Raw genomic sequence first — 13,130 nt, forward strand, 5'->3', positions numbered from 1 at the left:
TCTTGGGCAGAAGTACGCAACCTTACCTTTATGTTTGATTTTTTTTTACCCTTTTATATAAAAATGAATCTTTCAATATAAAGGATGAGCAGTGTTTACGAAAGACTTCTGTGGATTGATTACTTTCCCAAACAGTGGATTGGTGATTGCCAATAAATGGCTGCTAATGATATGTCAGATGACTCGCACTGCGGGTGGCAGTGTCGCAGCAGACATTGCTTTTACCAGTGGAAAGGCGTGTCTTTTACAGACTATAACTTCATTTCTTTCCAGGAGTGGGGCTCATGGAACAGTTTAGGTGGAACTGACAGTGGTACTAACATCAAGATAATGAATGAACAGGATAAGAGGTGTGAAGGAATCACTGAAACTCGCAGGTAAAATGTTTCACTTGCTTGTGTACACAGTCAAGGCTCATGGAAGAGCGAGAACATAGAATGGATCAGGACGCAACAGAACAAAAGGAACAGCAAGAGGAGAAGGGGGAAATGACAACAGCAGGTCTGAGGGCCAAAATAGACGGATATGGACCAACAAGGGATGTGGGTAACGATGAGGGGTAGGGGAGAATGCAGGGGGTGGACAAGATAGACACAGAAGCAAAATTGTAGGGGTGAGGGAGGGGATTGGGGGGGGGGGGAGAGGGGTTTAACAGATGAAGAACAATCATCGTTTTGGATTGGGGATGATCTGAGATGGTGGTGAACAGCTGCCTTGAAGACCTGGAGGGAAGAAAGAGATTGAAGACAGAACCCTTTTTTGACTGAGGAAAGGTTAATGGGGTAATGAAGATCATGGGACAGAACTGGGGATGACAAGAGATGAGGTCGACAAATTGGGGATAAAAAGTAAGCCAGAGGTTACATTTTAACTGAAATACACATCGAAATTTAAAAAAGGAGAGATAAATAAATATGTCGGATATAAGGAGGGAAGACGAATGATGTTTCCCTCCGTAATATGTAAATAGTTCCGTCACCTGTTTGTGAAGGGCAAGTGAGAGCACAGGTAAAGTAACTAATTCATGGCCATGAGGAGTAATGATTATTGTAATGTAATGTGAATTACACTTTTGGACAACATTGTTAAAATCCATAAATAACCACCCCAAAACAGCCGTTTTGTAATTATTCTTATTCTTTCGTGAAGCAAACTCAAAATTATTTGAACCACAGCAGCTCAGGACTTGGTTTGAGAACGAATTGAGTACATTTTATAGAGGGAATGTCCATGACTACTCCAATTTTTCATAACTTGAAAGGATTCCATGGAAAGTATTACAAAGCAAAACTATACCTCAATGCATATTCAATGCATCAATGTATAAAATAACTCATTTGCACGATATCAAATTGAGCCATTTCCATGGCAAATCAAAAATTCAACCATTGAACCTAGATCAGTAAATCCAGCAAATCTCGTTAATTTTTTAAAGATAGAATAACAAAACTGGTGCCAACATAAAGGTTATGCATTTACTCTTTAATATCAAGTGTTGTTATATTCACGAGAATTTAACACCCGCCACTTTGCTGACGGGAATACTAATCTTTGTTACAATGGCTAATTTATGGGGCAAAAAAAAAACAGGATTCCTTGGAGATACTGCCCTCTGTGCGGAGATAACCAGCATTGCAAGTTGGCATTCACAGTTTCACCACGTGTGCCTATGTACCCATGCACAAACCGTCCTTTCTCTTTTTTTACATTAAAATCCTTCCCAGGAGTTCCCTGAATCCACTGTCGTAGGATTCATTAAAATCCATTAATCCATTCTCAAGTTATGGCACGACAAACAAACAGACAGACAGACACGGCTCCTTTATACTATCGACTAGAATATAAGACCCGTCGCTTTGCTGATGGAAATACCAATCTTTGCTGTGATGGCTCCAATCAATAGGGCAATAAGAAAAAGAATTCCAGGGAGTGCGGGGATAACCAGCATCACAAGTTGGCATTTGCAGTTTTGCCACGTGTACCCATGTACCCGAAACAAAAATTTTAAAGAAACCTTTTTTTTCATCACAAACATTCCCGGGAATTCCCTGAATCCACCGTAATTCGATATATTGAAATCTGTTAATCCGTTTTCAAGTTATAATATTACAAATAAACAAATGAAAAATCACTCACACAGAGAGTGACAACTTGGTAAAACAGCTCAAAGTAGAATGGCACTCGGTAAAGCGCATACCTCTGTCAGGTGGAACAGTTCATGTTTTGTATCCCAATGATGGGCTGGATCCGAACCAAAATCCATTCCGCTTGTTCTTGTCACTTATTCAACTCATCCACCTTGTTTTGTCATAACTCGTCCACAACTTTTTGAGATATAGTGATATATTTAGTTTTTGTCCCCATCTATCAATTTTAGAAATTAGGCCTGTGTTGACCTTTTGACATTAGAATTAATTGGTAGTTGAATTCAGCGACCTGACATGAAAATGCTTTTCAAATTTCAAGTCAATCGGATGAAAATTGAGGATTTAAGAATATTTGACCCAAATTGGCCTTTTTGGCCTATTTTGACCTTTTGTCCTATGTTTACCTCAACATAAATCGGTGGTTGAATTCAATGACCTTATGTGCAAATGCTCTTTAAATGTCAAGTTAATTGGATTAAAATTGTGTATTTTAGAAATTTGGCCCATTTTGACCTTTTGTTTTATGTTGACCTTTTGGTCAATACTTACCCCAAAATTAATAGGTGGTTGAATTCGGTGAAGTGATATGCAAATGTTCTTCAAATTTCAATTCAATCGGATGAAAATTGACAATTTTAGAAACAATTTAAGTTTTAGCCTATCTGGCAGCCAAATGGGATTTCAGGGGTATACCTGGAAGTAGAGTATATACAATGTTTTTTGATTGATTTGGGTCACTGAGACCATAAATATTAACAATCCGCTTGATGACAACTTGTCACCGTTGGGCATTTCTTCTAATTTGCATAAAACCAAGATGGCCACCAGTGGATATTGAATATACTATAATTGAATATATAGTATATATAAGTGTTCTATTGAATATACTACAATTAAGATATCTCGGCTTCCAGAAGGGATTTTAAAACAATCTAAAATGTTTTTAACGGGGCTTTAAGACATTAGGAACCCAATGGAATAACTTTTAATATGATTTGACAACTCCTTCATTTGCATAAATCCAAGATGGCCGCCGTCAAACCTCTTGGGAGACCGGTTTTATGTTAGGGAGACTGGATACAATTTTGGAAACATTTTAAATGATTTGTTTTAGTGTTTTGAAAAAATAGAGGTCCCATATTATACATCTTATATTAAAATTTAAATATATTAGCTTCATTTGCATATTCCAATGTGGCCATTGTCAATCTGTTAACATTTTGATGTACTTTTGAATGACACGCTTGATTGATCTAAATGGTGACAATGTCATTGAACACCTTCAATATAATATTAGTAGTTTGTCATTGATGTATACGTTAGAATATATATAAGCTGACAGACACCAGGGTCATAAAGTAAACTAATTTCAGATATCCATTATATAGAATAAAGTGACTGAAAAGTCATAATGTTCGAGTAGTGTCTATGCTGGGCAAGCCATGGCGCATAAAGAAATCGTTCACATTTCTTCTCCTTTAACTACTGCAATATTACAGTTTATAGTACATGACATTGTACACAGTTATCAACATGATGTTCCTCTCATTTGTCTGTGTTGGCATTAATACCTTTATGTCTAATTGTCATCGTCGTCATCTGCATCAGAGGCTACATCATATTTAGTCAGTTCGTCATGACAGTCCTCAGCATGACATCCGCAAAATACAGTGCACGATAGTTTACCGCTCACACATCCACATCTTCCTGATTTGCAAGGTCTTTCACTTTCACAAGAGCAGCGAATCAGTTTCAGAATCTCTTGTGGAGCAAGGGACACATCTTCATGTATCGATTTAGGCAACATAGTCTTGGAACTGTCGTCACGAACGTATCCATGTTCTGTTGGATCTGGCGAGGGAGGGTGTAGATCCAAAGCGTGTTTTCACACAGCTGCCTGCAGGTGTGCCCGTTTGACATTTTCCAGAAATGCTTCTCTTGTGGGAGGTAGAGACTTCAGCTTTGGTATGGCTGTGGTGCCCTCTCCAACCTTTGTGGCCAAAGACTTCTTCCTTGCCTCAGACATACTGCTACAGTCCTTGTGTCCATAGCATGCGGCCACAAACTTGGATGCCTGTCTTGTTATATCTGGTAACAATGCATGAATATCACCCAAAAGTGACAAGGAGTTGCCTTCTCGCAGTACTTTCAGTACCGTGACTTTACCAAAACCGAAATAGCATGCACATGTATCACAACCCGATAGGGCGTGCATAGACAACAGTCCATCTACTATGCTCTGCTGTTGTTTAACAGAAGCTTTTATGTCAATAACGGTTCTACCATGAATCGGCGATTCCATGATCATGTGACTGGTTAACTGTCGCTCAAAGTAGTGCTGAAGCAGAAGGATGAAGACGTCGGTGTCATCTGCAATCACTGACACGCCTACTTGGCATTCAGTCGCAACTGTTACTGCTTGTTGAACAATGAGGCAGTCTGCCTCTTCATGAGATGTAGACATGTCTTCCCGGTGGATCACCATTCCCCCATAACTTATTTCAACAGGTGTGTTATTACTGCTAGTGATGACAAGTTTGTGGGTCATTGTGTTGTCTCGATGGAAGGTAGTGTCTCTGGTCAGCTTTTCACAGATAATTTCCATCAGCTGTGATTTATTTTCTGACACTGTCAGAACAACTTTCTGTGGGGGTAGAGGTGTATCTAGATCCAGTCGATGTACTCTGCTTGCTTCTGTTGTTCTATTGCATCTGGTCGTACTCTTGGTACTGAAATCCTGGTACCTGTCGAACACGAGATAGACATCGCTAGAAGTAAGTTTATGTTGGATGTACTGTTTGAAGTTCACAAAAAGTCGCGGACTGTCCCATTCGCTGGCCTGTGTATCACCCAGAGGACAGCTGAACCATCTAGCACCCTACATTTGACTTTGGGTAATACGATTCTTGATGACATCTCAACTTGTAGTTGCTTCTTCAACTGTGCCTTAGCCTTTCCCGTTCTCATGTCACCCGAGTCGTTGAACATCGATGTTGACAAAATGAAGGAGTTGTCAAATCATAATAAAAGTTATTCCATTGGGTTCCTAATGTCTTAAAGCCCCGTTGAAACATTTTAGATTGTTTTAAAATCCCTTCTAGAAGCCGAGATATCTTAATTATAGTATATTCAATAGAACAATGGTGGCCATCTTGGTTTTATGCAAATTAGAAAAATGCCCAAAGGTGACAGGGTGTCATTAAGCGGGTTCTTATTATTTATCGACTCAGTGATCCAAATCAACCCAAAAACATTGTATATACTCCACTTCCAGGTTAAGATAGTTGGCTGCTGGACTACTATTTTGGGATGACCTTATGGCCGAGGCTAACCTCAAAATAAATACTTCAATTCATTGACCTGATATTCAAATCCTGCTCAAATTTCAAGTGAATCGGATGAAATTTGAGGATTTTAGAAAATTCGGCTCAAGTTGGCCTATTGCCCTATGTAGACCTTTTCGGCCGATCAAATTTTTAAAAAGCTTCAAGGTGGGGCCGTCGCAGGGTCGGTGCTATTAATCTCTGAAAATTTCAAAACGATCGGTTGAGCGGTTTGGGTTGGAGGTGATCAGACAGACAAACAAACGGAGGCGATCAACATACTAGTCAAAAATTTTTGTTTTGCCAAGCAACATACAGACAGACATCCAGACACAGCTCCTTTTATAAATATGGATTAGCTCATTTGATTAATCATGAATATTTATTATAATTCGAAATGTTGCATAAAATTCAAATACAGTCAACTGCAACACTTCTCAGAAATTATCGGAGAGGTTTATTCACATCAAAGTCTGCACCATTGCATTTCCAAATCTAAGACAATTACAGTGATACCCAATATTTACCTCTGACACCAAAGGTGAAGGAGGTCATGTTTTCACCCCTTTCTCTCTGTTTGTCTGTCTGTTTTTGTACAGAATATCTCAAGAAGTTGTGGATGAATCCGCATAAATTTTTGTGGACAGGTTCGGTGTGTGACAAGAACGAATTGATTTAGATTTTGGTGAAGATCCCCGGATCCGACCACGAGAATGTGGTTTTCAGTGATTCTTCACCATTGAGAGATTGGGCTAAAAATGATATATCGCACAATATATCAAAAAGTTGTGGACGGATTTGGACGAAACTTGGTCGACAGGTTAGGTGTGTCGCACGGACGAATTGCTTCGATTTTGGTGAAAATCCGTATCAGGATCTGGATACGAGAATTATATATATATATATATATATATATATATATATATATATATATATATATATATATATATATATATATATATATATATATATATATATATATATATATATATATATATATATATATATATATATATATATATATATACATATTTAAGGTCATTCTTCACCATTGAGAGAAAGGGCCAAAAACGACAGATAGCGTGATGTTTCAAAAATGTATATTATCAAAAATATATTTTCAAAAATGGGCCCGATATGTTCTCGTGGATCAGGCATTACGTGGCCGAGTGATGCGCTCCACCGAGTTCCCATCTAGTTTTCTCTGGAATATGAATAAGTTGGGCCAATTTGCAAAAAAGAAACCTATGGATGCGAAGATGGCTCTCAGAAAGCTGTCCTCTTCTTTTGAGGCTGTCATCACTTCCAGATGAAATGTATTTTCTGATTTCCAATTTTTTTCATCAGGTTTGTGACTTTGTGGATCCGAAAAAGTAAGATATATCAGAACAAAAATAATTTTCGTCCATTGTAAGCTGTACAAATTTTCAGATCATGTATCCATTTTCGAATGTAACCAGAAATTTTAAACTTCCAAAAGCAAGTGATTTTTCAAATGATTCTGTTTGATTTTTTTTTTGCAAGTAAACAATCGTGATGACATTATAGAGCAGGAACAGAAGAGGAAAACTAGTAAAAATATGACACCTTTTACCTTTTTATTTTACGTGAAAGATCTGGCCATGAGATGCGGAACCTCCAAGATGTACTGTACATCATCTGAGACTCAGAATCAGTTGGTTCTCAGACTTGAATGGAGACTGCTTGTTAGCTGATACTGATTAATTCAGCGAAGAACATGTATATCATCCAAACTGATCTTGGCACTTCACAATGAATCTTGATCGACTGCAATGGTCTGAACCAAGAGAAGGTTGCTCAAATGAATCACGCTTAGACCGACCGAAGGTGATTAAGTGATCCGAAAACTGTCATAAAAAGGTTGGGATCTTGGGCAACGGAGTTAACTTCAAAGTTCATAACAGTTCTTGAATGTGCAGAAATGAAAAACGATGAAAAGCTGTTGACAAGACGACGAGGCTCTGACCTGTTTGCATCATAAGTGCATTTTCATGCAAGCTGTCGGAAAAAAATATGTACAAGGCTTCATGAGAGAAGTGTCATGAGAGAGGATAGTAAATCTTCATGAGAGAAGATAGTAAATCAAAGCTACATCAAGAAGAACAAGAAAAAGAGCAATCAGAGATTGCAGACTCTCGCCAGGACTTATTTTGTGTGGTGTTTGTGTAGTTTTGCGCGGTGTATTTTGTGTGGTGTTTGTGTAGTTTTGTGCGTGTATTTTTGTAGGTGTATTTTGTGTTGTGTTTGTGTTCTGGTGTGTTCCGAAATTAGAGACATAACTTTAACTGCCACACTACAACTCCCGGCACTGATGATCGGGTAGCAAGACATACTGCTTTGATGCAACTTCGCTTTGATCAGCCATCTGACCGTGACCCTTGACATTTTTTATTATTATTATTCAATTGAATTTAGAATGGGATTAAATAAATTCAATTCAATTCAATTCAAATGGAAGACTGTCCATCAAAACCTAGATTTTGTGTTATTTGTAAGCATTAGTATATGCCTGTAAATGAACGATTAAAATTCACAGTTACATTTTTTTAAAGTTTCGTTTAGCAGGGATCGGTAAATTTTAAGAGAAATTGCTTGATGTAATGAGCTAATTTCGAATGTAGATGGCAGTGTTGTACTGCAAACTGCCTGGTGAGATTTGTGAATATGTTGGAACATTCTCACATTAAATTTCCAGTTTGGACGAGAATCACAGTTACTGGAAGGCATGAAATTGTTCTGTGATACTATTTAAACCCAAGAGAGGGGGGTGTAGGGAGACGGGTGACATGTGACGAGATGTGTGTTTGATTGTCCCCATGCTCGATTTAACTCCGATAAGTGAATGAGGTGTTGATGTCCAGAGCGGTTGTTAATGTGTGTGGCTGATTATCATCAGGTTGATTAAAACTCATGAAGATTGTCTATCAGGAAATAATTCATTTGAGCTCTTTAATCATCCTGAACAGGCAAGCACACGAGGGAGAACACCGTGACAAGACTCAATCATTCAATAACCCTGGTGGACGAGGTGAACATGTGTGAGTCGTGCCGGCAGGACTGGGAGACTGGTCGGTGGAAACAACTCAACACGGAAATCGTTGTTGGACATTTCCTTGTATGTAATGGTGAACTTCTTCATTTGACATTGTCAGTTTATTTGAAATGCAAGTTTCAAAAATGTTACATTGTTGACCTGGTCATTGTAACGTCACACAAAAGTCACAGATCCCAACTGACAAAGATCCATTCGAGAGGTAGCCAACCAGTATGGTCCTTCAGATGTGCGAAAAGCAAACCATGGATTGCAGTTGTTAGAGAATGGGCTGGATTCGGCACCATAAACAACATGTGTACACCAAAGGGAAGGAAACCCCAAGGTGCATATATCACCGACAAAGACAAAATAGGTACAGTTGTGCATTGTAGTAATTAGAAGGAACCCAAGCAAGCTGTTTTGAAACAGAAATTTTGAATTCAGAAAACACATCCTTTCCCAACCCCACTTATCAAAGGGAGAAATCGGAGCACACATTTGGAGAGGAGATAGTCTCTTCCCCCCCTAAATATCACGGGCAAGTTTTCCTCACACTTGGTTTAAAGCTCAGATATGAAGTTGAAACGAGCAGTGGAGCAGACATTTCTGCTGGGAACTAAAGATAATTTGGCAGAAGTTGCAAGATCTTTATGACTTTATGACAACTGCTGGCCATCATGACGACACAGGATGTATCATTCCATCATTGTTGAGCAATTTTCTGAAATATGTTACAGCAGGCAAAGTTAAAGAAACCTCTGCACAAACGATCACCATTGATGAGAAGCCTCCTCCATGTTTTTATTTTTTTTGCATATATTGTCGAGGCTCGTATGAGAGCTAACATGCAACGCACAACAAGGGAGGCAGGAGACAAGAGGGGCGGGAGAGGGACGGAAAAAACAGTGGGGAACAGAGACATTATGAGATCTGTGGAAGGGAGAGGGATGGGGCGGGGAACACGGGGCATACAAGATGGACACGACATGGACTTTCAGGAAGGAAAGCATGGAATTTAAAGGAGGTGAGTTTGGGGTGGATGAATGGGGGTAGAAAAGATCGTGGTTTTGGATGGGTGACGATAAGAGATGGTGGTGAACAGCTGTTTTGAAGACCTGGAGAGAAGAGTGGGATTGAAGAGAGTGTGGGAGTTTGTTCCAAAGGAGGGAAAAAAGAGGAATGGAAGAGTGAAGGTAAGCAGTGATTCGTGATTTTGGTACTTTTACCAGAAGGAAGTTGCTGGAAGACCTTGAGCACCCTGCGGAAATATGTGGGGGGGGGACATATTGCAGACAGAGCAGGGGGGGCAAGACCAGAGAGGAGACTGTAGAAGACAGAAAGACCACCGACCTGCCTGTCGTGAGAGAGTGAGAGGCCCAAAGACTCAGCCTCACCACGGGAGATACCAATGATCGTCAATGCCTTGGTTTCCACAGCGTGAACCGAGAAAGGTGAGAGGCGGGATCACCAGCCCAGAGGGGAGAGCAGTACACCATCAGGCTGCGGAGGAAAGCTTTGCACATGGTCAGGAGCTCTGGTGGGCTGTTGAAGGACTTTGTACGACGGAGGATTCCCAGTCGGCAACTGGCTGTGGACGTCAGTTTGGAAATGCGGTTTTCCCAGGAAAGATCATGGCAGATAGTGCGATCCAGAAGTTTGAATGAAAGGACTTCTTAAAGAGGATTGTTGAGAAAGCAGATTGGAGGGGGAGGGGTGGGGCGGGGGTTCTAGGTGGTGCGTTCGGAGAGACATAGTGAGTGTGTGAGATTTGTCAGGATTGAAGGACATGTTCCACATGTTGGACCAGTTTGTGATTTTATCCAGATCTGCACTGAGCGAAGAAGCTGCTGCTTGCCGGTCTGAGGGATGACAGATGGTTCGGCAGAGGGTGGAGTCATCGGCAAAGATATAAAGAGGATTTCCCAGAGATAAAGAGGATGTTGTATTTCCTCGAGTGCTCATATACCTGCTGACAATGACAGTGATATTCTAATTGCAGAGGCCCAAGGAAAGGAAGCTTAGGAAACATTTTTTAAAGATAGGTTGGAAAAACATGAAAACTTATTTTTTTCCCAATAAACAGAATAAAGCTGAAGTCGATGGAAGACACGTTGGAAACAGGGAAAATCAAAACCACAAAGAATAGAGTAGTGGAGTTCAGGCAGCAAGAGAACATTGTATCAATTGTTAGTCCCAAATCATATAACCAAGAGCCACAGGTAGATCTGGTGGATCTGGTGGATCTGCTGAATCATCCTCAGACTCAAGCTCCATGCAGCATCAGCACAGCCGATGGTGACTTCGCAAAGACTGACACATCGAAAGGTTTCAAGTAGTTGGTGAAGGAGACAGACACTGCCAGTCAACAATCACACGACATCACAGCACTTGTCAGAGGATGGAAACGCACAGTTTTACTGCATGAAAGACGTTCCAAAGAATTTCTGAGAGATATACGAAAAATGCTTCAACTTGATGCTTCACTCTATTGTTGTCATTTTCAGCACAGATATGTACAAGGAGGATTCAGCGAAAGCAATGTAAAGGCCCGGTCACACCTTGACGTTTTAGCCAGCGATGGCAACGTGTTAAAATGTATGTAAAACGCTGGCTTACGTTGAACTTTTGATGTTTTTTTTTTAAGATTCGGACGTATTCATCGCGACTTGGTCTTATGTATAACGCATTGGTAATGGACACAGAACGTTTCGTTGTGTTATAGATAACTTATACCAACGAATGCTGAACCTGTTGTCGGCCTACACAACCGATGCCCAACGATAGTCTAACTCAGGCATAGCGCGTTGCACGCATCGCCGACGATGTCGTGACGTAGCCTATTAAAAGGCTGACGCACAACGATTCAAATCATAACTGCCGTAGAAATGGAAGGGTCAAAATCGCGGTCACACCTTGGCGATCTTGCCAGCGTATGCCGACCTAAGAAAAATGTGTCTAAAACGTTGGGGGCACGTCGAATACGGCATGGGTAAGTTTGGTATACGTGAGTAGAACGCTAAATACGCTATCATAAGTCGTAGTAAGTAGAGTACGTCAAGAAATTTTGAACATGTTCAAAATTTTACGACGTACTCGGCGTATGACACACGTTCGCATGTGATGGGGATAAGTTTTACACACGATATGTGGACGCTTACACACGTCCACAAAGGCTACTTATAAGCTACTCATAAGTCGAAACACGTCGCGGTAATGTCTTTTTTACGCGAAACTTATTTCTAACTTATGTTTGACGTGCTTTGAACCAATTCTTTACGTAGTCCCAACACACATCGACGTATGTAGACGTATTCCAATGACGTCTTCCGGTCGACAAAAAAAAAAAATGAATGTGTTTCTCGCTTACAACTGCCATATAAAGACGTGTTCCCAGCGGTTTTGGGAATTGGTATATAAAAATGGTGTTCATAAAAGGGGAACCCAACAGTGTTTTCGAGTTCCTTTTTGAGTTGATGTCCATGTCAGCAGTAACAGTATCAGTATCAGTATCAGTATTAGTATTAGTATTAGTATTAGTAGTAGTTTGTTCATGTTGGCAGTAGTAGGTGGGTGTGAGCGGGAGGGTGTGGGTTATGATGGATCGTCCTTGCGTCCGCGTGTCCACAGGTAGGTTCATAAGCTGCCACTCAACGATTTAAATGGCTGCATCTCCACTATTGAAAGTAGACGCTTGCGCTCAACAATTGGATTTTTTTTACACTCAACGACTTTGAAATGGTACCACTCAGCTAGTTTCATTGTTTACAATGAACGATTTAAATTGCTGTCACTCGCCTTTGTTTGTTTTTTATTTTATTTTATTTTTTTTTGAAGCTGTGGTTTGGAAATTTGAAGCGTTTCTTCTGAACGTGTTAAAACGCTCAAACTCGACTATTTTAAATAGACGCTGCCGATAGACAATTGGAATCATAGCCAAGCTAGACATCGAAGTGTGAACATCCTCGTCATGCCGAAGAAAAGTTTGAAGAATGCTGCAAATAAGTGTCCTGGCCGTGGCCGTGGACGCTGACGCAAGGACGATCCATTATACCGACGTCTTTCAGCCTATGAGTAACTTAAAAGTAACGTCTGTCGATGTGTGTCAACGATCGCGTAACGTGCCAACAACACGTTAATCATAGGTTAGAAATAAGTTTCGGGTACGCTAAACATTACCTCGACGTGTCTCAACTTATGATTAACTTACAAGTAGCATGTGTTGACGTCTGTCAACGATCGCAGACCGTGCCTACAACTTGTGGCCAGCGTAGCGGAACGTCTGAGTCATACGCCGGCATACGTCGTGAAATTTCAAGCATGAAAAAAATTGAGGACAACCGAAAAGTACAACGTTTAAAGCCAACGTACAACGACTTATGGCAACGTACTACGACGTATGCCAGCGTGCTCTTAATGTTATCAAAACTTACCCATAACGTATTCAACGTTTGCCAGCGTTTTAGAAAAAAAATTCAAAAATCGGCATACGTTGGCTAAAACGTCAAGGTGTGACCGGGCCTTTAAGGAAGTGCAGAGGGTGTGCAGATTAGTTATTTGTACAAGACAAAACCACCAAGAAACCAGATGACTAGTTCAGAACTGAAA

General features: G+C 40.3%; 1 protein-coding gene across 1 annotated transcript in view; it reads right to left on the reverse strand.

Annotated features, from left to right (window-relative positions):
* LOC147011559 (uncharacterized) overlaps positions 1 to 13,130 on the reverse strand; it is a 97,732-nt gene that overhangs the window by 18,109 nt on the left and 66,493 nt on the right. Inside the window, exon 10 of the mRNA XM_085856349.1 lies at positions 4,039 to 4,891. Within this exon, the coding sequence (XP_085712475.1) occupies positions 4,039 to 4,891 (853 nt within the window). The remainder of the gene's footprint in view (positions 1 to 4,038; positions 4,892 to 13,130) is intronic.

The sequence above is a fragment of the Eptatretus burgeri genome, chromosome 15, assembly GCF_056783735.1.
Source record: "Eptatretus burgeri isolate ZD-2024b chromosome 15, Ebu_testis_v1, whole genome shotgun sequence".
In the NCBI taxonomy this organism is placed as follows: Eukaryota; Metazoa; Chordata; class Myxini; order Myxiniformes; family Myxinidae; genus Eptatretus; species Eptatretus burgeri.